This window comes from Aplysia californica, unplaced genomic scaffold, assembly GCF_000002075.1.
Source record: "Aplysia californica isolate F4 #8 unplaced genomic scaffold, AplCal3.0 scaffold00012, whole genome shotgun sequence".
Lineage (NCBI taxonomy): Eukaryota > Metazoa > Mollusca > Gastropoda > Aplysiida > Aplysiidae > Aplysia > Aplysia californica.
Genome location: NW_004797282.1, coordinates 1885279 through 1912733, shown reverse-complemented (window position 1 = coordinate 1912733; position 27455 = coordinate 1885279). Strand labels below are relative to the sequence as shown.

Sequence of the window (27455 nt, the reverse complement as noted above, 5' to 3'; positions counted from 1 at the left end):
GCAATAGGACAAAGGGAACTGCTGTTCTAAAAATAGTATAGGCAGAACTTCATGGGAAATCATTCTAATAAAGTGAAACTGCCCTGAGTGGTCAAAGGGATGTTACTTTAGTAATCGGGCCATGCCATTGCAGCATATAGGCCTATATTATTCATCTGCAATTAGTAGAAATAAAGAGGAAAATAATGACCGACAGGGGTGCGGTACCGGCAGTGAGCGGTCGTCACCTCTTGACCGACACAGGTGCAGCAACGGCGATGAGTAAGTTAAAAAGTTTTGTAAGCACAAGAAATTAAGCACTTTACAAGAGATTAGACTCAATGGGACTTAGAGCTGCAAATGGAGTAAATTAAATTGGAGACTGCAAGGTTTGCAAATGTTCAAATACTGCGAGGTACGAAAGCAGTAGATCTATACTAGGGGTAACTACTAGGAAAGACTCAAAGAGTTACGCTTGGAAACTAAATCACGATCAGATGATGCGGAGGACATCCCCCTTGCAAGATCAAGCAAGATGGCTGTTACTATAAATATCGGCCGATGGCGTTTAGTTACACTTGTTGTTCTGATACTAGTGATAGCTATCCGCTTGTCCACGGGTGTGCGTTTGAACGAATCAGTCTTATTTTTTGCACAACTCATAGCAGGCATTTCAGGCACCACTTGTTACTTCTCTGCTCTGTGCCTGTAATTATCTTCACAATAAATAAAACCTCAAATCTGCTATAATAACGAACACTCGGATTCAACAAAATTTTAGTTGAGGCCCGGTAACTTCTTGAATCCGAGTTCCACTGTATTTAAATCCAGTTCTTTCTATGGGATTTAAATGGCTCAATGGTTTTTCATACTGAACTGCACAGTAGCATTACAATAGTATGACTTGGACTTGATGGCCTGTCATTTTCTCGTTTTAGTTTCAAGAGTTTGATTCCAAGAGTCTAGACTAGATGTGTTTCAACAGTATTGAGTAGGCCTATTTTGAAGCATCAATAATAGTTGCTTACAGTGACAGCGAGTCTCTGCTTTTTGACTTGCTGTGGTAGCCTACATTCAGTCCATGTCCATGGCTGTCAACCCTTGAGGCTGAGGCAAGATTATGTGGTTAACTTTTACTTTCACCCCTGTAGGCAGATGCACTGCTTTTTGGGGGGGTCAATCTGCCTTATTATGCGATATATATATAAACATTTTATTTGGCTGCAGAACACACTTGCGCCGGTCGAATTGTCGCAAATCAATAATAAAAAAAAAAAGTTTCAAACACATTCACTTTTTTGTTTTACACAACTCAGGAATGCTACTAATGTTTTTGTACAGTCTAATCTGTCCAAGACAGCCACCCATTGTTGAGAGAAAAGTGGTTGTCTTCCACAGTTTCATGTAAAATTACTCAAAGGGGGAAATGGCTGTTTGTACAGATGGTCGTTAGATCAGATTTGACTATATTGTTACGTTTTTCCTTTCATAGCAATCAAGGCCACAAGAGAAGAACTGGACAGAGCCAACGTCCCTCTGAAGAACAGAGACTACTGTGTGGATTATTTCCTAGAGCTGATGAAGTGTCGGCAAGAGCACTTCCCCCGCATCCTGAAGCACTGTGCGAAACAGACCCACGAGTGGGAGCACTGCCAGATTGAAGAGTAAGTGTTTCGTAGGGCTGGATTCTGCTCGGTTAATCGAAGGCTTGCAAAGCAGCAGATGTCTTGCACTAGAGGCTTGTGATTTGATTTGCCTCCCGCTTTCTACCGGAGGGAACTTCCGGTGAGTTGTGACTCGCGGACAGTCCTGCTGTACTGTGTCGTGTCGTGACGTCGCGAACTCTCGTGGCAGTGGGCTCAGTACATATTACAGAAGATTCTCTGGTTATTTGCGTTGAGAGGCTTGCACCAAAAGTGCAAGGTCGGTTGTTGTTTTTTTCATAGTTCGGTTGTAAAAAACAAAAAGCTCTATTCAATGCACTTAAAAATTAATATTGGATCGGCTAATCTTATGATGTTAAGGCCTGTTTATTTTTAATGTGCATGATCCAAGCGCTTCATCGTCGCACGCAAAAGACCTCAGTTCGATTCCCGTATGGGGAGAAATTTTTACTGAGAACCTCCGTCTTTCTGCTGGGGCGTTGTTCCCTCTCAGCCAAGGTTGGCCCTGACATTGGGTTGAAGTAGGCCTAGCCCGTCTCCTAAATGTTCTGTATTATGTCACTGTGAGTGTAACACATCTACAAAATAGGTTATATACATACGATACAAAAGCCAATCACAACGATCCCTGGAGTTTTCCATTTTAGGGTAATCTAAGTCAATTTATTCTTATTACTACCAGAAACCTAGGTCTCTGTTACTACAATACCACGCTCCCTCTCACTTATCCATTCGCTTAGCTGATCAACGGCGGGAAGTTAAAAATAACTTCAGCTCTCTACGTCTTGCACCAGAACAAGCCCAGCCTCTCCCTTCCTCCACGGTTCAAAGTTCACACAGCGAGCAGTGCTTGCTGTTTGAACACATCGAGGTGTCTTGTCGCCATCGAGTTGTACCGCGGCGTGCCGCTCGCTCGGTGTATCGAGACAGTACAAGTCAGCAGGTCAGGTTTCGAGCTTGTCCTGGGGCAAATCTCTAGGCCTAGCGCAAATCAGTACTGTGTGAATTGTGGGGCCTGTGGCTGCGGACGGGACTTGAGGCTTGCGCAGGCCTTCGATTAATCGAGTAAACTACAGCGCCACGCCGCGCAGTGACTCTGTGGGCGAGATCTCTCACTCTCCCCCTCTCTCTTTTTCTGACGTAAGTGGCTTCGTGGATTGCAAGCAGGGTGGGGATGATGAGGGGGCCTGACACGAGTGGCTTCGCGGATTGCTAGTTGCTGTGGACTTGAAGTTTAGACTAGACCAAGGAGGTTACAGTTTGCGCTAGACTCAACTTATCATGCTGGTGATTTGATTTGATGATTTCACCTAGTGATTTGAGGCTTGTGACTTGAACTAGGGGCTTGTGAGCACGAGCGGGTTTGCTACCGGGGTACAGCCCTAGTGTTTCGCTTCAGCTGCTGTAGAGCCCTTTTTAAGCCCTAGCTACGGGTATACCAGTGACGCATAAAATTGCTTCTTTTGTATTCCTAACGACCGGTACATCAGTGAGGAAAACCCTAAATCCAACCGAGCCCCTCTGGGGGACGAAAGGTGGGCACGGAAATCATTATATTTACCACACAGAACATTATAATTATTGATTATTTTGAAGATCTTTCTGAGTTAGAATAGATGCTGTTAATGATGGGGACTACACTGAGTGAGAATGGGATGTTGATGATGATAATGTCGATGTGTTTAATACAGGGTCCCCACCAGGTCAGGAAATCGGGAAAAAGTCGGGAATTTTGAGATGGGTCGGGAGGTAGGGAAAAAGTCGGGAATTTTGTGATGGGTCGGTAAGTCGGGAAAGGATAGGGCCTGTGTAATATTAGTAGTGTAGCTGTCTAGACAGTATGGTTGATGAATCCTGAAGAAGAAACGTAACTGAACCGCTGTGGCGGAAGTGTGTGTGTGTGACAGCAAGGCTCGATCGGGAAGAATCAAGATCTACTTTCGCTTTCGTTACCGCCCAGAAATTTTCCGGTAATAGTCTGATACTACTGATAGACAACGCAACATTTGTAACATGCAGGTTATGCATTATGAACGCTGTGTCGCCTTGAAAATAAATCAATATTAAAAATGCCCTCTGCTGTCGCTTTCTGGAAAAAAAAATGAGCTGAAGGCAACCCTAGAGGATAAAAACTGAACTTGGAAGCAAATTTTTAGCATTTTGATAACTACTTTAGATTTAGAGCTCTCTGCAAAGCGCGCGTTGGTGCAGGCCTTGTGTGGAATCGGGATCCGTCATGCCTTGTTATTGAACTAAAGTGTTCACATTTCATTGGATGGGGTGATTGTAATTTATATCTATATTTTAGCTTTCTGTTCAAGATTGGCAGATTTTCAGTGTCACTGCATCTTGCGCCCCCCTGCCCCCCAGTTCTTACACCTCTCACACTGAATAAGTGTACTTGAGCCATTCTAGTTATTACTAATATTACTCTTCTTTGAGTTGTAGCAATGGTTTTCGTCTTCACGTTTATTATATGAATCACGACACCCAGACTGGTTATTGACAGTCGATATTCTAGTTCTAGGTCTTTTCTCAGGCTCAAAACAGGATTCATTTTTTTATATAGGGCCTATAGTTTGTTATGTTGGCTAATATGACGAGGGGAAAATATAAATAAGTAAGAACAGACTGAAATACCAAAGTCTCTCAAGGTCCCAGTGCCACACTGACATGTTGTTGACTGGATATAATGTACCTACATGTGTGTGTGTGTGTGTATTCACAAACATATACATGTATTATATTAGATATAAATTATGTATAATAAGTGGAGCACACGCTTTCATTGTTATGTAACGTGTTCCTGGAAAATAGATGAGGCCCCTCCCTTGGAAAATTGAGAAGCTTGGTTGGCAGTCACCCAGTATTACAGTCATCTATTGTTTGAAGACTATACTACAAAATGTACATTTTCATTCATTTATAGACATTTTGACTTTTTATCATTGATAGATTGGCTTTTAGGGGGGATCATTCTTGACGCGCAGCTGCCTGATTTTTCCCTCGAATTGGGGTCTTGAAAAAAATTTGGGGGGTCTTGAAAAAATTTTCCAGGATTTGGTGGGGACCCTGTTAATATTATAAGTGTATGAATTGCTCAGAGCTCTGGCAGAGGGGTAGGGTAGCCTCAGGAGGTCAGGGCTCTTAGTCTAAGGGTTTAAAACAACTTTTGTAACAAGTTCTGTTTGTTTGTTTTTTTCTTTTGGTATGTTTTTTTTTCGCTTTTAATGGATGCAATTGTTTGCATTATGTGATCGAGAGGGGGGTGTGGGGTGTTGTTCAACTGTTTGCAAGCTAAAATAAAAAAAGATAGAGAATTTCTGAAGTTGTTCCCTAACTGCCAGTCTGAGGTGTCTATATTATATTCAGTTTAGACAAAATTAATGTTCGTGTTTTTATTTTTGATGGGCCGTGGTCACCACAGTGCTTATCATTGACAAGCTGTTAAAAAGTGCTAAGCCCAGAAAGCAAAATTTTACAGGAAAGAGAAAAAACTGTTACATTCTTTTAACAGTTGTACTCTACATTATCATCATTATGAATTTTTTTCATACTTTATACATTTAAAATTTGAATTTCTACAAAATATTTCATGGGCACATGCAACCAACACATATTAGTTTTTGCTCTTTTCTTCCTGGGCATCAACTTTCACCGTTTGAGAGGCGTGCATGAAAAATTTGTCACTTCTCAGATTTGGGTCCTATGGCTAAGATATATGTCAATGTCAAATTTTTAGACTGAGTTTATACCGTTAATTAATCAGTAGGAAATAATAAAAGAAGTGTTAATTAAGCTTGAAAATGGTATTATACAAGTTGAAAATCTGCTTGTAAATTTGACACCTGTATCAAATTTTGACCGATATCCCCATTTATGTAAAATGCAAAAGTCAACTGTAACTTATTTTGTCATTACGCCTTACATTTGTAGAGCACCTCGTTTCTGCTTTCTCTAAATCAACTCCCTGTTTTAAGTTTTTCCATTCCTCCTCTCTTCTTCCCATCTGCCCGTCTCTGCTGCAAGTTCAGACATGACCACAAATATACATGATACAATGGGAGATTAGATTTAGAGGGCGGTTTGGTGGATGCACAGCAAGCAAAGTGGGCGGGCAGATGAAACACCTTCTATTTTTACTTTTTTTTAAAATGGACATCTTTTTACCCCCCCCATCGACTCAATTTAGATTATTTAGGAGGCAAGTTTCCGCCCCTTCTTGTCTGTGCTGAGATGGATACAACATCATACCAGCTGAAAGGCCGAGATCAAATTTTCTCCCCACTTGGGAATTGAACTAGGGTACGACAGTGAGTTGCCTACCCACTACGCCACAGACATTGATGTGTCTTCCATGAGACAGTGCTGGCTTAAAAATTGAGACTCCGTAGTGTGTGGGCATGTATGTGTGAAGTGAGTGTGTTTGCGTGTTTGTATATAAAGTATGTGTCTGTGTGTGTGTGTGCGCATATGTGTATGTCTGTATGTGTGTGGGTGTGTGTTTCTTTGAGTAAGTTTTTGACTCATTTGCAGTCCCAGGAGGTTCATGTGCTAATTCTGTTCCTATTTTTTAATTTCAGCACTGTCCTTAGAGTGAAGGAGTGGGAGAGAGAGAAGCGCTTGAAAGAAAGAGCAAAGAGAATAGCAGGCAAAGAGGGAGAGGAAATGGCAGCGTGAAGTAGATTTCTTTCCCTTTTTTTAAAACAAGAATCATCAGTTTGTGCAGAGTTGTCCTTTGTGTTGATTTCCTCCGTGATGGACTTACGTCAAAGCAAAAGGACGACAACCTGGTAATTTCAAGGAGACCTGTATCCACACACACGAACTTGTAGAGTTGGATAAGGACATTTCTGTGGTTTGTGGAGCTCGCTCAGATCTACTGTCACTTTCAGAGCTATGTTTGGCTTGTAAGTTTTGCACCCCTGTGTTGATAATATCAAATATACTTAGGTAGATGATGTCTCTCTCTCTCTGAGCGTCCCCTCTTCCTTTTAATTTTAGTGATCGTTTACTATGTTTTCTTCTTTTGTCTTGCTGAATATTTTTTTTTTCGGGGGGGGGTCTAGTTTTACTTTAGAATATCGAATTAAGTACAGTAGATGTTTGTAAAGAGTAGAAGAAAAGTTTCTGAGTGCTGTTTAAATGTTCACACATCTAGGTTGCATTGTGTAAGCATGCATGTATGTCTGTGTGTGTGTGTTTCAGTACTCTGTTCGTGTTGTCAAAATGAACATAGGCTTGTATTATGAGCTCTCTAAAGCATGTTACGGTCTGTTTCTTTGTGTGTCTTATGTGATCTTGGACAGACACATCATGAATGACAGAGATACATTTGGTTAAATGTATAATAAAGGCTTGGCTTAATAAAGTAATAAAACAAAAAATGATTCTTTTGTTATGCATTATGTGCTTACTTAGCTATTGAAAAGATGTGATCATACATAGTGGAGCCTGCTTAAACCGAATCTGAAAATGGTGATAAACGGACAGAAAATTACATCCTGAATTATTAATTCTTAAAATTTAAACAATCTCTCTATACTGAAACAGTGGCAAAACCAAAGAAAGTATGGTAGTCCTGCAGATTTCAGTTGAAGCATGCTCCACTGTATTTACAGCGTAGATTCTTAAAACTGACTCATTGTACCTGTACAATTTACAGCCCCCATCAACACAATTTAGATCATTTAGGAGGGGGGCTTCTTTCCTGGTCTAAAAGGGATACAAATTCCTAGCAGAAAGACAGATACTCGATAATAATTTTCTCCCGACATAGGAATTAACTCGGGTCTCCTTTATGCGACAGCGAAGCGCTGGACCTCTACACCACAGACGTCGGCACAGCAAGACTTTGCCATCAGGTCTAAGAGTAAATGAAAGGAGAAACTTTGACACAATTATGATGACTATCGCCATATTGTGAGTAGAAAAGGCAAGATACACAGAAACAGGGTGACAGAAAAAAAGTTGAACCCTCCATCGCATGTAATCTGAATTGGTGGGTGTAAACAACAAAACTCTGAAAGAAAAAAAACCCAGATTACAACATAACAGTTTGGTTGAAAAACTTTATCATAATTGGTGTTCTGGAAAGTTCAAGCACAGAGACAAAATTATACCCCCTGGCTTAGCACAACTGACAAACAAAATTACATGTATGTTTGTTCAACAGGCTCTGGGAAAATTAAACTTTTAATTTTAAAGTCTAATTTATAGATATCAGATATGAAAAACATGTGACATCTCTGATCAGAAATGTCGTAGATTAAACTTTTGATAATTAAATGCGTTTATTCAGGAATCAGGTCAATCTTTATCATCTCTCAATTGAATAGAGAGAAAAAACATGAGAAGTCCCAAAATGATCTGAAAGAAAAGGATGATGGTTTTATTAAACGTCAATACACCTGATCCACAACCAAATTTGCTGGCGAAGTACAAAACCACTGGCAGCATTTTTAGTTACTATCGCACCATCCAAGTTTGTTACACTGCTATTTTTAAAAAAAATGTAGGTGCTTTTACTTCCTCCATTAACACAATTTAGATCATTCAGAAGGCGAGTTTCCAACCCTGCCTGTCAGTCAGGGCCAACTTAGGCTGAGAGGGGATACAGTATCCTAGCAGACCCTCGGTAAAAATTTCTTCTCACGATTGAATCGAACTCGGGGTTTCTTACATACCAAAGCAAAAAGAGCTCAATCGCTACACCCCAGACTCCCGTGTACAAAGCCTTTTGTCTGACACACATTGTAAACATGAACATCCCATTCGACTGAAATTGGAAAGTATACTCCTCAACATATTGTGTTGTGACGTGGAGGAATCAGGCCCTCATCAATTTTGGGGCATATGGAGTTACTGGTATCCAGTATAATTTTAACGCTTGCTCATTTGTCTTGCTTTTGAAGAAAAAAAGTGTCTGAAGAAGACGCGCCCCCAACTTATCAGAAGTTAAATTAGTGACAAAATGGCCACCAAAAGTCTGGTGATTTTCAAAGCTTTCAGAGTGCCTTTGATTAACATTTTTCTCTCAAATCCACAAACAAATGTCTTAAATTTATGGACATAAAATGTGTTGAGCCCTTAATACTATTAGAAAATTGAAAAAAATTGCTCAACAAGCAGAAAAATGCCAGTTTCTTGGATACCATTTTAAATCCTTCCTGTTTTGAAAAAATACAAATAGATGAGTGCCTGATTTCACCTTGATATGATGCCACACGTAAGGAGCTAGAAAAAAGCTTAAACTAAAAGTCTGCAAAAAGTTTAAAAAGATGACCGGTATGTAAAAATATTGTTGGTCGGTCTTCAAAATAGACTGATGTGTTGGAGACGATGCAGGGGAGCAAAACGGGCTAAGCAAAGATGAAAAAGAAACATTTCAACCAAACATAGTAATGATACATGACATATTTTTTTGGTTAAACTTATCATCCAAGTGCAAAACCCAATGTCAAAGATGCAAGCATGAGAAATATTTCTATACTGACAAGAGCCACTGGAATGAGACCGAGTCAGGAGTTGCAATGCTTAGTTCGGTGCACAAAGCACAAATTATAGAAGTTAACAACATCAGAAACAATGCTTTTTGGTAGCAGGGATGCAACTGGGATTTTGTGAAAATAACTAAAAATTGAAGAAGTTACGTTTGCACACAAAAAGGTGGTTAGCAAACACAACTAATATAGGGTTAGCCAGAGAATAAATAATGCTGAGAATAAGAACTACGATATTTTTTAAACGGACAAAAGAAAAGGGGGGAAAAAACAGCATTTGTGTAAACACTTGACTCTCAACAGTAGTCACATGACCAGTACTTTCGACACGTTGCTGTAAATAGTCCAGTAAAAGAGTTCTATTCTGCAGTTTGGCAACCTCTCCAGTGAAAGACGCAGACCGCTTCATGAGAACATCTCTCACTGAGCAGGACATTGACCATCTAAGCCCTCCAAGAAAGATAAACATCTTTTAAGTTTTTATGTCTCCACAGACACGGTTTAGATCGTTTGTGGCACAACGTGGTGGAATCAGGCACACCTCAGTTTTTGGGCATATGAGGTTATTGATTTCAGCTTAAAGCCTGTTCATTTGCCTTGCTTTAGGTGAAAAAAAATATCTATCTGTGTTGAATAGAAGTCTTGATATTTGTTATTGTAGGAGGTAAGGGTCATCTGGTAAAATTGGAGAGAAAATGGCCGCCACAGTTTGCTAACTTTCATAGCTTGAGAGGTCTTGGACACTAAAAATTTACATTTTTTGGTACCTTTAATCAATGTTTTTCAGTAAAATCCACACAGAAATGTGTTTTTAAAAGAATTAAAAAGGTGTTGAATCAATTTATATAAAAGAAAAATAGAACAAAACTGCCAGACCACCAGAAATACTCCAGTTTCTTTGATTTCAATACTTTGACGAGCACATGATTTCACCACGATGCCTCACATATTTAGGAGGCGGGCTTCCAGCCATGCCTGTCAGGGCCAACCTGGGTTGAGGGGGATACAACATTCCAGCAGAAAGGCCGAGCCAAGCTACCCGATAATTTCTCCCCATTCTGGGAATCAAACTAAGGACTCCTGCATGTGACAGTTAAGCATCTAACAGCCACACCACAGGCGCTGGTAGACACATGCGTAATATACAAGTCAGTTGTGACTATTCAGGAGAAAAACGAACGTTTGCTTTGACCAGACAAGGAAAAAAGACGAGACAGACACAAGGCAGTAGCTCTAACCTTACACCTAGCACAGAACACCGGGTCCATTTTTGTTTGAAGAACTAGAACACATACATGTGTATGTACTGTAGCAACAATTAACATACACATCTTTAAAAGACATAAAACAAACATAATTACATAGACAGGGCACAATTCATTTTGTGACAAAAGTTTTTAAAAAATTGTAAGTGTTCATCCTTTCTTAGTATGTAAATTTTAATTATTTTTTACAGTACTTAGCAGAAACAAGTCTATTGAGTAGAGATAGTTACATGGATCTGAGGCAAAATTGCTATTCCTTTAACACAAGACAAGAAGGGAGCATTTAATTAAACTGTCAGATATCAACGTGACCTTATATATGATATATATATATATATAATATATATTATATGACTAAACGATACAACCTCAGTATAACGTACTCTCTTTAGACTTAAGATTTTGAACGTATAAGCTGAGGTGCATATTGGTCAAAAATAACAGAAATAGTAAATGGACATGGGGCTTCAGAAAGTGAATGTTACAACAGATGGTACGTTTTTAGCCATGAACGTTATACCCGGATGTTACAATATAATATGGATAAGAGTCTTGCAGAGAAAACAGACAGTGCTGGTTCAAAATTTCAAATTTTTCTAAAACTGGTAAAAACGTTTCCTGCTCATTGCAAACAGGAATGGTACAGCACTTCAAAATAAAGAATGTAGTAAGCTAAAAGTGTGCAGATCACAAAAGAGTACTAGGGAAATCATCAGGAAAAGTGAGGAAGATGGTTACAGTAGTCAAAGTTCTCCGATTGGTCCATTGTAGTGTTGAACAGGGTGAGATAAAACAACAACAGGTAAACAGAACATAATGTGTATGCATGTCGTGAAAGAAATTAGGTTTTAAGTTAAAAAACAAACAAACAACAACAACAAAGAGTTCACAAAAAAAAGAACGATGAACTCATGTATAGGTCACAAAGCACTTTGAGCAAAGATAACTCATGTCAAGCAATAGTAGTAAGTACAGTTGGAAAGTACACCCGATAAAGGCACTTGGAAGAGAAACATTGGGGAAAGGTTTTTGAGTAGAAATCTTCACTATCAGTCATCATTGTAGTATGTCAAAAATTAGGGTTTTTTAATGAAAATATGTATGCTGTAAAGTTTAATGAGGTGCATTGATCACTCCCAGTATCATTCCTCTTCTTAAGATAGTAACTGGTTTAGACAAATTAAACACCTTGCATTAAAGATATTGTCCTGCTGATACATATAAAACTGGCTTTTTGCTTCCTCTGAAAACCATTCGTATTTTGACATACGACAATGATGAATGACGGTGACGATATATGAGGTCATTATCGAACAAAGATGTTACATGCAGTTAATTAACATGTTAATGAGCCTGAAGTTTTTGGCTGCACATTTTCAATCTTCTAAAGACTTCCGTTGTGACGGCTGGTGTTTTATTCTTTTAGTTTCAGGCCATTCGACACAAATCACTGCAAGTCTCTGGGTAGACAGATTGCAGTACCAGCTTTGAAGACTGGCATGGAAGGGAAGGCCTTTTTGCTAACTCACAGAGAACATGCTGTTTGTGGGGGCAACTTTAAATAAGAAACATAATTTGTCATTCACACAGGTTTTTTCCCTTCTGTTTTCTTTATCTGAGAATTAAAGAAGCCATCAAAAACATGCCCAACTAATACAAATTATGAAAATTGCTGTTTCTAATTCGTGTATAACGGTTCAAAATGTGCCTCAACACTGCTTTTGGTCTGTTGCCAGTTGGACATCTCATCTGATTGTACTGAAGACGCACACCAACTTCCGCATATTTCTGCCGCGGGCGAAAATGTGAATCTCCCACATGCATACATACACAATAACGAGAGCGGGGGCTTTCATCATATGATGGTGAGTGTATTCTGGTGCCTGAGCTGTGACAGAAACATACCCTTCTGCCGTGCATTTCGTGACATTGTAAAAGATATCTATATAATTAGAGCAGGAAAAATTGTTAAGTATACAAAAGAATGCACCACGGCTACTAACTAGTAAACTAGCATACAAAAACTGGAAAGGAAAATACAACAAACAACAAAACAAAAGCTTAACGCGTTGATGAAATTGAAACTGTACATGACTGAGTTAGAGCTTCTACACACACTTTTTAAACCAAACTGCCTTGTTGCATACGTTACAGCTATCACTTTCTGGTGGGACCAGTAGTCCTACAATAAATCAATCATACAGTCATCACATTTTGTTTGTTGTGGTTTTTCATGGTGACCCCAAGCTGTAGCAATAACAACAACTGACGATGTACATTTGCAACACATTGTGTTAAACAAAGGAGGGTGGGGGAGTTGGTGAAGGGCTCTCAACAGGTGACCGTCGTTTGTTAAAAGGAGGACCAACATCACAAAGTTTTTAAAATTTCATCTAGATTCCCAATAGACAGTCTTAATGAAAAAAGTGTATTTGACAAGAGCTTCTACTGAGAGTATTTGAAAGCAAAGTCATCCACCTCTTTTCTCTGAAGGGGGTTTTCCCACTAAGCTGGAGACTTCTTTTGGTACAAAACCTGAGAGTGACGTACATATCTCTGAATGGTCATAAAATCAAAATAAAGAACCAATCTTGACAGTTCTTCTTCTGAAAGAATTTTTGGTAAGACAGACCTATTTTCCCCAATCGCCGAAAATGAATATAATATCATCGCTGCCATCGTAACATAATTTGACTGAGCCGCTGACGATGCATCGTCCATACAGCGGTTCCGACCGCAAGCTGCAGGGAGAGTGGCTTGCCAAAGATTACAAGAAAAACAACGACTGACTCTGTCAAACTAGGACAAACAAGCCCTCTATTTTCCGTTTTAGTAAGAGTCTTACGGCACTGGCAACACAATAAGGTCATATAAGTGTCGAAGATTAGAGGAGTTTCAAGTGAGTAACAAACACAAAAAAGAAGGAGCGGAGATAAGGACGATAGATATTTGATAGAAAAGAAGAAGCAAACCACATCACAGCACCCGCCAACCACCCACGGGTCCTCTATAACTTACTGTACAAACACTAAATAAAACTTTGTGTCAACAGCACCAGCATCGCATGTCCACGGCATACTTCCCATATGTACAAAGCCCAGAAAGCAAAATTTTACAGGATGAGAGAGAAAAAAAACAGTTTAATTCTTTTAAAAAAATTGTACAGCCTATATTATGGGGGGGGGGAGGTTTTGCTTTCTTTTCCGTATAGAATTAAAATTAGAATTTCGACCAAATATTTCTAGAGTACATGAAATAAATACCACAAATTAAGATTATTAAGAAACTGAAATTGAGAAAATCCTTTACAATTTGAGCTTAGTACATCTGAAAAGCTGGCCGAAAAAATAATATGTCATCAGTACAGAAAAACATGCACTTCAAATACACACTGCTTTTCACATAACACAGCGTTCATTCACAAACTGTTCACAAATGTGTGCCGTGCTGCTCATGTACCAATGTGTCACGCAGAATAAAAAAAGTTGAGCTCGATCTGCTACATCATTCATCTCATGTCTGTATGTAACTCTGTGTGTGCGTGCGTGTGTGAGTGAGAAAAAGAGTGTGGGTATGTTGATGAGTGCTTGAGTGTGTAACAATTCATCATGACACAGCGAATTTCTCTTTGTGGAGATCAATCAAATTATGTAATCTTATCAATCTTTCTTTTGACCTTTTGTTTCATAAGCAAAACAGCACACTTAGAAAGCATAAATAGTGTAATTAGCAAGTGACACAAAAAAAGTTAGTAAAAAAATCATCATTAATCCTCACCCTATTCCAGCTGTCAAGGTAGCAAATTGTAAAAAATTTTAACTGACACTAGAAAACTGATTTTCAAATTTTTACAACTTCTGGCTTGACGTTTAAAAGTATTATGCCTTTCAATTAACAGCAAATTAGAAAGAACAAAAATATAAGGTGCAGCTATGAATATATGAAGGAGTAAGAAAAAGTAAGCGTATAGTTTAAATGCCCCTTTAATGATTATTCGCAAAAGAACGTCCAGTCTAGGATTCGAACCAGGGCCATCTGCTCTGTAATCCAGCACAACACCAACTGAACTAGTGGAGCATCCAAAGAGCACAAAGCTGAACAAAAACTTAACATGGAACTGGCCAGATGTTAAGCCATGACTCATAACACAACGACTGTAATGTCTTGGAAAGAAGACAGACAGGCTAACCATTTGTTTTCTATTGCATTTAAAAACACAGGAAAGTAAAACAACAGTAGAGGCTTTTTCAAAAATAGATTAAAAAATACGGTAGGTCTCGAGTTGTTCCATTTCAACATCAGAGCTGGTCTTGAATGAGTTTAGGAGGAACTGAACGTACACTGAAAGTCTCTCAAACCCTTGGTGAAATTCATTATTTGCTTGAAAATAAAATACACTTCACAACCCCACACTCTTGAATAGTAGCTATAGATGAATCACCATCTAGGTAGATTTTTCAAATTTTACTGAATTGTGCACATCTACAATAAAGAATCAACTGAATTGTGTTTACCGAAAATAAAAATTTTAGGCGCTGCGTGCACAAACAATAAAAGCAATAAAGAACTTACGGGATTCTGTGCACCAACAAGAATGAATTTACTGAGCGGTGCGCACCAACAGAAGAAATCACAATCAAAAGATGGGGCATAAACTGTAAAACAAGAAACAAAAGAGTATGGAAGAAACAGGAGAATTCTGGGAGGTCCCACTCCTAAAACAATCATTGTGCAGGCTTGCCAACTTTTCCAAAATCCCAGCCAGGAACACCCAACATTAAAACATCAGATTATGCAACAACAAACGAAATTACATCAAGTAGGACTGGCTTTGGTGTAGTGTATGTGTGTCACGATGAGGTGGAATCAGGCGCTTGTAAATTTTTGGGGCACAAGGAGTTATTGGTTTCACCTTAAAGCTTGGTCATCTGTCTCGTTTTCGATGAAAGAAATATCCATCTATCTTGAACAGAAGTTGAGATATATGCGATTGAAGAAGGAGGTGGTCGCCTGGTTTCAGAGGAAAAAATCTGAAACAATGGCTGAAAAAGTTTGGTGACTTCAAAGCTTGAGTCCCTCGACACTACAAATTATGTACAGCTTTTGTACCTTTAACAAACGTTCTTCAGTAAAATACACATAGAAATATGTTTATACATGGACATATTTCAGTTTTTGAGCCAAAAACCACAAATTAGATAAAAATTGCCAAACAGGCAGAAAAATGCATGTTTCTTTGATTTCATTATTTTGAAGAGCGCCTGATTTCACCAGGATGCCTCACGTATGAGAAAAGGCTCTCAAATTCAAGATTGCCAAATCCAGGAGAGTACCGGGGAATTCGGGGAACAGTTGGCAAGCTTCATCGCGGTTTGCATGAATGTGATCCTGACGTCATTTCACCCACTGACAAATGCATGGAGATGTGGGGAATAACAGAAACAATCTTCTATTGTGTGGTCATGGGTTCTAAGAGAAAGACAAAAATTGATGATGAGATTATGGAATTCTTACAAACATAAAAAAATTTTTTTTTCTAAATGAAAAATAAATATACATGATTGAAAAAAAAAAAGACATACATGAAATACATATCCAAACTAAACTGCTGCAAATGTACAATACTGCAGCACTAATAAACCTATGGATGATAATGAAATGGCAGCTACATCCTCAGCTTCTTTTTGCCTTGTTTCGGTCAGCGACAGATCCATTGGCAGAGTGCAACTGCTTGCTGGGGGCTGCCTTTGGCTTGAGGTAGGACTGGACGTAGAAGTTGCCGAACATGACAAAGAAGATAAGGGCATAAAAACCGATCCAGTAGACGAAGAATATGGGGTAGTCGCACTCCATGAACAACAGCTGGGACGAGTGGATCATAACACTGACGAACTGGGTCTGAAGGAGGGAGGACGAAACAAACACAGTGTATTAGTTGGAGAGGAAGGACAGTTTAGAACGAAGTGTAATAAAATAATGAATAGACTGAGAAGCATACAGTGCAAGTTGTGGATTACAAGCGCTTAACCATATCAGTAAGTCGTGTTTTACTATCGTATAAATACGACGAGGAGAACTACGTGCCATCACTTTCCAAAGGGGAAATTTACTCGATAATCTGATCCATACGCTTTGCAAAGCAGTGTCTCAAAATTATTTTTTGAGAAATACTGAAAGTTTCTAAGAGATCTTCGTAAAGAAGTATTCTCTGAAATGGGAAGAATACAACCCCGGGGGTACAAAATGAACCCAGGGCATAAGGATAGGATTAAACACTAACAGATTGAAATGATCTTTCGTGGTCTATAGCTGGGTACCCATTCCCACCAGGGTGAAGTAAGGAAAATTCACGTACAATGCCATTCCCGAGGTCACAACGTTAGGCCCCTGATGGAATTTGAACACAAAAGCTTTCAGTTTTGAGCCTGGCAGCCTATGTATTTGTATCTTGTGTTTTGGTATGTATTCACTTCTAGACTATACGTGAGCATGCCTGGTGAAAGGTACCATAAGACGCATTTGTTTGAACCAAGATATATCAGGCTTCAAAGGTCAAAAATAGAATTTTTGACAAAAACTAAGGGTCATTAAAAATGGATTCTTTAGCCATTAATATATGTGAGGCAGCGTGGTGGAATCAGGCTCTCGTCAATTTTGGGGCACGTAGAGTTATTGGTATCATCTTAGAGCTTGTTCACTTGTCTTTATTTGGATGGAAAAAACATCCATCTATCTTGAATACAAGTCGAGATATTTGCGAATGAAGGAGGTGGGGGTCACCTGTTTTCAGAGGTAAAATTAATGAGAAAATGGCCGTCAAAGATCAGTAATTTCCAGAGCTTAAGAGTCCGTGGTAACTGAAATTTTTTATTTTTTGTGCCTTCAATCAACGTTTTTCAGAAAAATCCACACAGAAATCAGTTCTTTCATGGGCAGGAAAGGTGTTGAGCCAAAAAACAAAAATTTTATAAAAATTCACCAACCTGAGGAAAAATGCAAGTTTCTTCACTTTGATTATTTTGACGAGAGCCTGATTCCACCACGCTGCTTCACATATTGATATTTACAAGGATTTGAGTTTCTTTTACTTTAAAGTACATTCGTAAAGATAGTTTTTAACACAAGGTACACTGCATGATCCCCAAAAATGCACGAGAAAATTGGTAATCCAAGTAAACATTGCAGATGGTTTCTCTTGTCCATTCATAAAGTCGACCCAATCACAACACATACCAAAATTTAGGTCATTCTCCCAATTCTCTAATGGCAGTTAGTGCGCATGAATTAGAACATGTAAACAAAGCGAAGCTTTGCGCATCCACACACTTTTGTTTCTTTGGAGAGTAAACTTGTATCGCCTATTTCTGCCCTGCGCAAACCTAGATCTATTTCTTGAATATTCTTGTTCAAGGTGGTGGTGAATTTGTTTTGAAGACATAATATAATTAATAATAATAATAATAATAATAATAATAATAATAAAAATAATAATATATAACATTTATATAGCGCATTTCCAAAAAATACTTTGAAGCTGTTCTTTCATCTTAAATGCTTTTTAAAGTTGGCTTGTGAGTAGCGAATGTGTTGTCAGGTCGTCTCGAAGCGTAGATCTATCTATTTGAAGCAGAAACAAAAGGGAAACTATAACCGTTTTTCTCAAAACTTTGTTTCCATACTCTGCTTTACAAAATCACCTATATTTCAAAACTGTTGAAAATATCTTTAAAATTCAAAAAGCATATTGTTCAGGAATGATCTCTGTACATGACAACACAAAAAAAACGAGATCCTTCGAAAAGCGTCATTAATTTGTACCTTTCACCAGGCACACACACATATGTGTGTATTGGTATGTTGCACATTGGTGTACATATACTCACAATCTGCATGGTGGTCATGTACTTCTTCCACCACAGATACTTCTGGAAGGTCGGGCCCATGGCAGCGAGTCCGTAGTACATGTACATCATGAAGTGGATCCAGGAGTTGAGCAGCGAGTGGAACGTGCCGAAACCGCCTGGGACACGACGGGGGGAAATAAAGTTTGAGTGTCAGTACCGGCCCTCCAGGTTTCGGAGGATCAGCTCAGGGCTAACAACCCAGACTGGTAAAAAGCATATGTTACAGAAACAGCAACAGTTGCTGCCCTAAACGCCAGATGGCGTAATGGGTAGTAAGTAAGTAAGTAAGTCAGTAAAGTAAAAAAGAAAAGCATCCAAACAATAACAGTCATTTGGTGCACCGAAAAAAGTAAGACTGAAAGAAATAAAAGACAGAAAGAAATGAGGAAGGACCTACCAGTGGAGTTTCCCTAACCATAAAAAAGAAGCGCATCCAAACAATAACAGTAATTTCATGCTGGGGAAAAGTAAGACAGACAGACATAAAATAACAGGGTAATGGTGGAGACCTCCAAATGTGCACCAAAATACAGTAAAACTGCCATATAACGTATTCCCTTCAGACCCAAGATTTTGAACATCCTTGCCCTGGTACTGGCACATATTAGCCAAAAAGAGTAAAAAATACTTAAAATCTGACTTAGGGCTTCAGAAAGTTAACGTAGCGTAGAGATATGTATTCACCGACACAGCACAAGCGGCCACCTGTGCCTCCCTACCTGGCACAAGTTTGACTCCAAACCACCAGGAGATGGGCATGATGCCGTGGTGAAACACGTGCAGGAACGACACCTGGTTGAATTTCTTCCTCATGATGAAAAACACCTGTACACACAAAGAGAACAACATAACAAAAATCAATAATCATGCATTCACTTTGAGATAACTTTCTCACTTCTCTTGCACCCTGTCAGTTCAGGAACCTTTGTGCTGTTGTGATATCCCCCCCCCCCTTCCATCCACCATTGACACCCTATAACCGTCATCTTGATAAAACTCTTCCTCCTATTTTTCTGCTCCAAAAGATTATCAGTTTTGCTCCTTCTTTCCTATCATACATCCATCATTCTTATCTTTCCTTCGCCTTTTCTTCATATGTTACGCTCTAGTGCACTTCTAATCTTCCGCACTCATACGATCTATTTATGTCGTGTGTGTTGTAAAACTCTTATCAAAACTGAAATATTATCATTTTAAGGAATTGCTGCATCTGAAATTGCTAGCACTTAACATAGGTCCAGCAATGATGGTGGACTTTGTCTAAGACTCTGAAGGATTTCAGGTTTAGTCCATTAGATACTCACCGTGTCGAGAAGTTCAATGAACTTTGACATGTAAAACAGCCAGCACACTCGGACCATCTGAGAAACAGAGTAGATAGATAATATAGTGACCTCCACAAAGAGACATTAGCTGTGGGACGGTAAATTCACACATACACACGCATAAGTCAACACATACACCCTCTCTGTCTCTCTCTCTCCCACACACACATATACACACACACTTACATACACAGATGCACACACACACAAGAGGGCAGGGAAGGGGAGATGGGACGAAGGTGGAAAATGAGAGGAGGGGAAGAGAAGAGGGAACTTTATGTTAAATGGATTTATACACAGATTGGGTAATACTGACTACTAGAGGTCAGCATGCCTAAAGTTTTTTTTAGGAGAAAAGTGATATAGCTTTCCACATTTTGATGTCCCACTCCCCCCACCACAAAACAAACGAGTCATGAGTTCTGAACTTTAACTTTGCATAAGTTTATACGGAAGATTTACGGGCATTGCAATGTGGACTTTGTTATTGAATACACAGCACATTCACTCAGCACAAAGCAAAACAATTACAAAATTATAATGAGAGACACATATTGATTTTTTGTCTTTATCATCTCTCGAGGACAAACAAAAGTAATCATAAACCATATGTGAGGCAGCGTGGTGGAATCAGGCTCTCGTCAATTTTTGGGTATGTAGAGTTATTGGTATCATCATAAAGCTTGTTCACTTGTCTTTATTTGGATGACAAAAATATCCATTTATCTTGAATACAAATCGAGATATTTGCGAAAGAAGTAGGTGGGGGGGTCACCTGTTTTCAGAGGTAAAATTAGTGAGAAAAGGGCCACCAAAGATTAGTTATTTCCTTAGCTTAAGAGTCCGTAGCAACTGAAAATTTACATTTTTTGTGCCTTTAATCAACCTTTTTAAGAAAAATCCACACAGAACTGACTTCTTGAATGGTTATGAAAGGTGTTGAGCCAAAAAACAAAAATTTTATAAAAATTCACAAACCAAAAGAAAAAAGCAAATTTCTTCACTTTGATTATTTTGACGAGAGCCTGATTCCATCACGTTGCCTCACATAGGGACTTTCTCATCTTATTAGCTATAAACGTGAATAAAACTTTGTGCAAAGCTTCTCTGAGGGAAGCTACACTCCTTCGTCTTTATGTTTATGTCCGTTCTTTATCTTGAGTCGAAGTATGTGTTGTGAAAGCAAGTTGTAACAAAAACATATCAATCCAGTCGAACCATGGAAATTAACTCCAGGGTCAATTAGTTAAAACAAAACAAAAATACAGAAACGAAAGCCAAGGCACTTGAGGTTCCTCCTACTGATCAAGGCAACACCTCACCCACAGTCACAAAATTTGTACTGACTGTATACATGTGTGCATAAACTTCTTTAAAATTTATTAACAGCAAATATAAAGTGATCCCAATAAAGATGAACTTTTGAAATGTCACATAATAGATTTTCAGGTACTGATCTTTTTTTTGTTGGGGGAGCTGGGGGGGCTTTTAAAAAAATACTGTGTCAGGTAGGAACCAGTTGGCTTCAGGCAAATCCCCCCCATCAAAAATGTACTACTTTCTATCTCTGACACAGTTCCCCACCCGTGTTGTGATGCATCATAAATCGTGTTGTGACCACACCGACTAATTTAAAAAAAAAATGAAAGGCAGGTTCACTGCCAACAGATGACCACATTACGCAAAGGTGATCGGACAGTCCATGAGTATGGGCGCCAGTCTGTCTGGGAAGTTCAAGTGCAAAACTGTAAGATCAGGCGGACGGCTCAGGGGATTGGGGAAAACAACCCATTGACGAGTTCACACTTTGGTGTGATCCGGTCTGGGGCAAACATTGTAACTGCTTATCGAGATTTACTACAGAGGTGTGGTCGCGTTCACGAAAGTGGATGATATGTGGCACGACAGAATGTACAATGATTGCACATTTTCGCTACTTGGTTGATCAGCTGAGCGCGCCCAGGTTTCTAACTCTTTTTTTCCCCCTTAAAGTGAAGAAAAAGAAAAACCCAACTAAACTATGACCTGAAAAACAGGATCTTAGCTGAATGTATCTCATTCAGTGCTGGTCAGAGCGGGATCTTAGGGGTGACTTTTATATAGTTAAAATTCTATTTTTCCAAAACAGCGGGATTTTAGGTGAACTGGGACCATAAGCGATGGGATCTTAGGCGGGGACTACTGTACATTGTATATTCGTTGCCTTTTTAATACAAACATAGTGAAATTTGTTCATAACAAAAAGATTTCTGCATCCCATTGATGTCACAAAGTGCGTGCTATACAGTCGCATGACCAAGTTTTAACCCTGTATCCTATAACTCATATGAGATCGATATTCAAACTTGATAGTTCTTGTAAATAACTTTTTTATAAAAAGCAATTTTTATGCCCCTAATCGACACACTTTATATCAGTAGAGGCGAGCTAACTGACCCTCCCTGTCAGGGTCAACCCAGGCTGAGAGAATACAGCATCCCAGCAGAAAGCTTGAGACACTCTATAAAAATTTCTCCTCACTCGGAAATCAAACTCTCCTTATTGCGACAATAAACGCCTTACTGCTACACCGCAGACACCGGTTTGTAAAACCTGACGGACATATTGGCAACTGAAGGACTATCAAATTAAACTGTACATCTTACCCTCAGGGCCTTCGGAGAGTTGGAGTAATCGACGGGCTGACACCCTAGGCTGTACCCTGTCAACCAACCTGCCATGAGGAACTGGGGAAACAGATCAAAACATTCAATGTCTTTCTTTAAATAAAAGATAACAAAATTCCAACTCTGCCTCTCAAGGCTAACCCAGGCTGAGAGGAATATAACACTCTAGTAGAAAGACCAAGATCATCATCATCCTCATTAGGCCACGAACAACAAACACTTTCTACCTTTCCTTATCCTATGCAACTATTCAAGCAGAAAGACCGAGACACTCAATAAAAATTTCTCCCCACTCAAGAATCGTGCTCGGGTCTCGTGCATGCAACAGTGAAGCAAATATCGACTACACCACAGACACTTTTATGTCTTTCTTTGATTTTACTTGTGGGCTATTTCATGAAAAACAAAACTTGCAGTGACACAGGTAATGCTGGTATGACGACTTACTGAAAAAAAAAAATCTAAGCAGTGAGGGATCCAATATAAATTTATTTTATTTTTTGTCCGAGGCAACCTTCCTTCACCTGTGCCTGATAATCTTAACAATAACAGCTCACCTCATAGAAAATGTAGCCTGACAGTGCAACCATGGCGAGATTGTAGACAATGAGCACGGGTCTCATCTCCACCGGTTTGCGATTCTTCATGAAAGTCGGGGACACCAGCACAAAGATGAAGTAGGACATGCAGATGATGAAGCTGGGCATTGGAGAGTCCATCATGAACCAGTCGTCTACCCTTGGGTCTGCCGAAAAACACAGGTGAAGATTGACAAAATAATAAATAAAAAAAACTACACATCATTGTTACCCGTGGGGGAAAATTGGGTTATAATGGCAAACAAACATACATTTAAAAGTCGACAAGAAGCTACATTATTCTAGCACTTAGCTTACCTCCATTTTTCATGACGTAATCGTAGCCTTTGATGGCCTTCGTGATGAGGTTATCTTGTTCTGCCATTGTGCTCGTTGTGGCTAAAGTCACTCAATGCTTTCCTAAATAAAAAAAAGAAAAAAAATTCAGAAAAAAAGAAAGAAAAAGAAATGATGGACCTAATTTCACGTGAGTCATGTCACCATCACTGAGACAACACAGAAAATCATTTCTCAAAGTAAATTTCAAAGTAAACGCAGGTTACATATATTAAAATGGAGTCTGCTTTGTAAACTGAAATCTGTGGGACCATTGGATTTTTTTCTATTTAGCCATGTTTTCGTTGTACAGGTTGCTCATAAATAGAAGCAAAATAATTTGGGATTATTCCTTTAGTTTAACGCTGTTTTGGGTTTAGTTCTGTTAGACTTCAGCACACTCAATTGTATAATAAAGTAAGACCTAAGACACCTGGACAAGCATGAGGAAATGGTTCACAAGTGGAGAAAGACCAAGTTGAAGTCAAGGAGTCAAATTTTGGTAAGATGGACAAGAGAAAAGGCTGATGCTCTTTAGTTAACGTCTCTCCAGAACCCTGGCATAGCCAGCATGGGTAAAACTTACAAGCAAAAAAATAATAGTTTTGAGGTGTGCTGACAAAACGAGATCTCCTCACAATTCGTGGTGATCTGCTGAAAAGTTGAACTGAGGGTCAAATTTGAAATTTTCAACTGATGTCGCATTCTTTATGTCCTTTTTTATCCTTTCAAAGTTTTGTGAATAGTAAAAAATCAACCTATAAATTTGACATAGAGCTATACTTCCATTGCCCAAACCCGAGAACTCTAAGAAACTCATTTTGTCAGCAAAAGGATAATTCCTGTGTATACAAGAAGTGACACTATTCTTTTAAAAGGCCTACTTAAAGTCAAGACTACATTTTCAAACATGCCTAGAGATATAAGACAAAGCCTAATTAATACAGTAATACATCGCATTTTCCCCAATGAATGCAGATACACAAGATCTAAATTTGGTAAATTTTCCCACTGTTTCTGAGGGTCAAACTGTTTCAAAACACACAAAATGCCACTAAAACCATCGTAAATCAATTCTTTCCTGAAACTTCCATACTTCATGCACCATGGTGAAATCAGGCTGTCATAAAAATATTGAAATCGGGGAAATCGACATTTTCCCGCCTATAGAGAGCAAATTAAAAAAAATTATTTTCGGGCTCAACACCTTTTACATCCATTAAAAAACGTTCTTGAACAAAGGCACATTAACAGTTTCCAAGGACACTCAACTATGGATGATAATGATACCAAACTTTGGCAGCTGTTTTCTGGCTGATCTTACCTCTGACACCAGATGACGCCACCCCCCCCCTTCAATTAATATAGATCTATCAACTTCTACTCAAGAAGGATGTGTATTTCTTTTTCATCTAAAACAAAAAACAAGTACAAGATTGAAGAAGATACACAGATAACTCCGCTAAAAAAATGACAAGCGCCTGGTTACCCATCGCATCCTGCCACATTTGCAAAAACTTATTTTAAAATAGGTGCCATGTATGTGGAAATACAGGGGGCATTTACCGATACCCCTTCAAAAAAAAAAAAAGCCGCCTATATTCTCACCCCTGTTGAGAATAACTCACGACCCACTATTCTCACCCCTGGAGAGAATAGTTTTGAATGACTAAGTCTAAGTAAACGGTAAAACCGACAACCAGGGTTTTTCCACCACCACTATAGCATCATCATTACAACTTCCACCACCATTTGTCTTTCCACATATGTTTAATTTGATTTTGTTGTGTGTTATAGTTTTTCTCTGATTAAAATTTATTTTTATCACATCGTACAAAACCAACAGCTGAGGCCTCTTCCCCAACCAAGTCGAAAGTGTGAGATCGCTACACGCAATCTCATTGGTCGACATAATTAGCTTTGCCCCCCGGCAAGGTCAGCTCAACTTAGTCGTTCTGTTCATACTGACGATCCAGGGAGCTGGCCGCCAGTTTCGATAGATCTAGTCTAGATATCTAGATCTAGTCTAGATCTAAGAATCTACTCAAACACTAGAGTCTAGATCTAGAATCTAGATCTAGATATAGATCTAGATCTACATCTAGATATAATCTAGTCTAGATCTACACGAACTGAACTGACAACTGACCAATGTAAGTCAATTTCAATTTAACAACTAACAACCACCATAGTCATGATAGATCTAGACTCTAGATCTACCTCTGTCTTGAATCTTTAGTCTTTAGAAAGTTCAACTCGATCATCTACATCAAAGAAGTCGAACGAGTTCTGTTATCTTAAGAAGTGTAACCCACGCCCACAGGATTAGAATGTATGCATTCAAGATAGCAACCGCAAACCATTCCAAATCAAAGGCCTTTGGACGTGCCACAGTTCTCGTTGAGATTTCTATTTCAGACTAACGTCACTAACGAATCTCACATTCCTTTAAAAATCTTTAGAAACTCTTAAAATACGTATATATGAGCTGTCGTGTGTGTACATGCCTTTACAAGATCTATCCTAGACTGTAAACAGAAGGTAGGTTGTCTTCTTATCCCTTTTTAGAATAGGTCTAGCACCCCATCAGCGAGGACATTCACTCGGGTTAGGAGGAACGAAGGAACTCAACGAAGCTCGCCTGGTTCACGACGAGGACGCACCGGCTTCCCACTTCCTGTTCGTTCACTTCGGATTTCAAAGGTATCCATATAATTAATTTATTCGGTGGTTGGGTTTATTTTTAGCTTTGCAAAAATGATTATAAATACGCTTCAGTTTTCTCTTTTGTTTGTGTTTCATGAAAATTGAACTCTAGGCCCAAGATTACTTACAAACCAAATTCCAAGTTCGTTAAAAAGAAAGTGGATGTTTGTTGAACGACTTGGTATAATGAAGTGAATGAGAATAAATGTGTGAATGTGAGTTCACTGTTTTTATTAACATAATGTACCAGAGCCCAAATGTTTCAAGCTAGTAACTTTGTCTGTCTGCCTGTCTGCCTGTCTGCCTGCCTGCCTGTCCGTCTGTCTGTCTGTCTGTCTGTCTGTCTGTCTGTCTGTCTGTCTGTCTGTCTGTCTGTGCATAAATGTCTAGTACAGCACCTTTGGCTATAATGAGCTGTTGGGGGTTTTTTTCTCCCATACATACATGCATTTTGAAGCCAATACAGGCCACACATTATAATTATATAATGCAGTTGGCGATTTAGTGTCTTTATCAAGGATTGTTTTCCAGCACAATGTTTAAGGAAGTTGAGAACTGAAGTGACCCTGGAGAAAAGCAGACGGTTGGAATCAGAAACCAAAACTCGCGTCTCAATCGGTAGCGAGGGGCCTTATATTAAGCTATGTAGCCTCCTACAATACTCTTCGTATAATTTGTTTCTTTCTCGGGCACGTTAGGTATTACACCAAGAGAACCGTAACTAGATCTAGATCTAGAAATTGGATAAGATTGGACCTGTTACAATTTCATGTGTGAGATTCTGAACACAGGACCTAAGTCCATTGTATAGGCCTAATAAATATATAATATTATCTTTTTTTCGAGGTCACACTGTACAGTTGTTGTTTTTTTTTTGTTGTTGTTTTTTTTAGGAGGGTGGGGGTGTTGGTTTTGTTTTGTTTTGTTTGTTTTTATTAAAAGGGGGTTGTTTGTTTGATTTGTTTTCTGTTCTTCTTTTCATGAGGAGGGGAAGGAGTGTTTTTGTGTTTGTTTGTTGTTGTTGTTTTTGTGTGTACGTTACACGGTTTGTTGCGACATTACGTTGTCTGAATGTGGCACGTATTTAGAGCAAACTTTTGATTTTGTGAGATAATTAATTAACCCTGGAACCTTTTATTTGAGTTATATAAACCCGAAGGCTCACTGCTCAAAGGTCGGACTGGAAACGTTTTCAGTTAGCATCTGGGGTAATCTTACAGCATGTAGAATATTGTGTATTGTAGGCCATAGGTTAATATACGACGGACATATAAAGTATAGGTAGTTAATTTGTTTAAGTGTTATCTTTCGGCTCTAAGACTATTCTGCCGTCAGCTGACAAAACGCCTTTTTTTCATTTTGGCGCGAAAATTTTTTATTTGATAAATCGATAGTCTGACCTGTTACCCAACTTGTGTGAAAAAATCAAAGTGAAAATGTGAATAAATTAACATTCAAATTTCGGAAGAACGCCTTTTAAAAATGGTTACGCTGACAAAACGCCGTTTTGTAAGAGTTCGCTGACAAAAC

At 38.9% G+C, this 27455-nt stretch overlaps 2 protein-coding genes across 4 annotated transcripts in view; one reads left to right on the top strand and one right to left on the bottom strand.

Annotated features, from left to right (window-relative positions):
* LOC101856309 (NADH dehydrogenase [ubiquinone] 1 beta subcomplex subunit 7) overlaps nucleotides 1-7032 on the top strand; it is an 8777-nt gene extending 1745 nt beyond the window's left edge. The window contains exons 2-3 of the mRNA XM_013084045.2: nucleotides 1472-1643; nucleotides 6227-7032. Coding sequence (XP_012939499.1) covers nucleotides 1472-1643; nucleotides 6227-6323 — 269 coding nt within the window. The 3' untranslated portion in view covers nucleotides 6324-7032. The remainder of the gene's footprint in view (nucleotides 1-1471; nucleotides 1644-6226) is intronic.
* Nucleotides 7033-14085: 7053 nt separating this feature from the next.
* LOC101849813 (elongation of very long chain fatty acids protein 7) overlaps nucleotides 14086-27455 on the bottom strand; it is a 23391-nt gene continuing 10021 nt past the window's right edge. For 2 of the 3 annotated variants that reach the window (XM_005090068.3, XM_005090067.3), the window contains exons 2-8: nucleotides 23202-23303; nucleotides 22863-23050; nucleotides 22285-22365; nucleotides 19619-19675; nucleotides 19034-19139; nucleotides 18294-18430; nucleotides 14086-16308 (exon numbers count right to left, since the gene is read on the bottom strand). In XM_005090068.3, coding sequence (XP_005090125.1) covers nucleotides 16084-16308; nucleotides 18294-18430; nucleotides 19034-19139; nucleotides 19619-19675; nucleotides 22285-22365; nucleotides 22863-23050; nucleotides 23202-23268 — 861 coding nt within the window. In that variant the 5' untranslated portion in view covers nucleotides 23269-23303 and the 3' untranslated portion in view covers nucleotides 14086-16083. Of the gene's footprint in view, nucleotides 16309-18293; nucleotides 18431-19033; nucleotides 19140-19618; nucleotides 19676-22284; nucleotides 22366-22862; nucleotides 23051-23201; nucleotides 23304-25726; nucleotides 25870-27455 lie in introns of those variants that run through there. The other variant, XM_005090066.2, reaches the window with a different exon arrangement.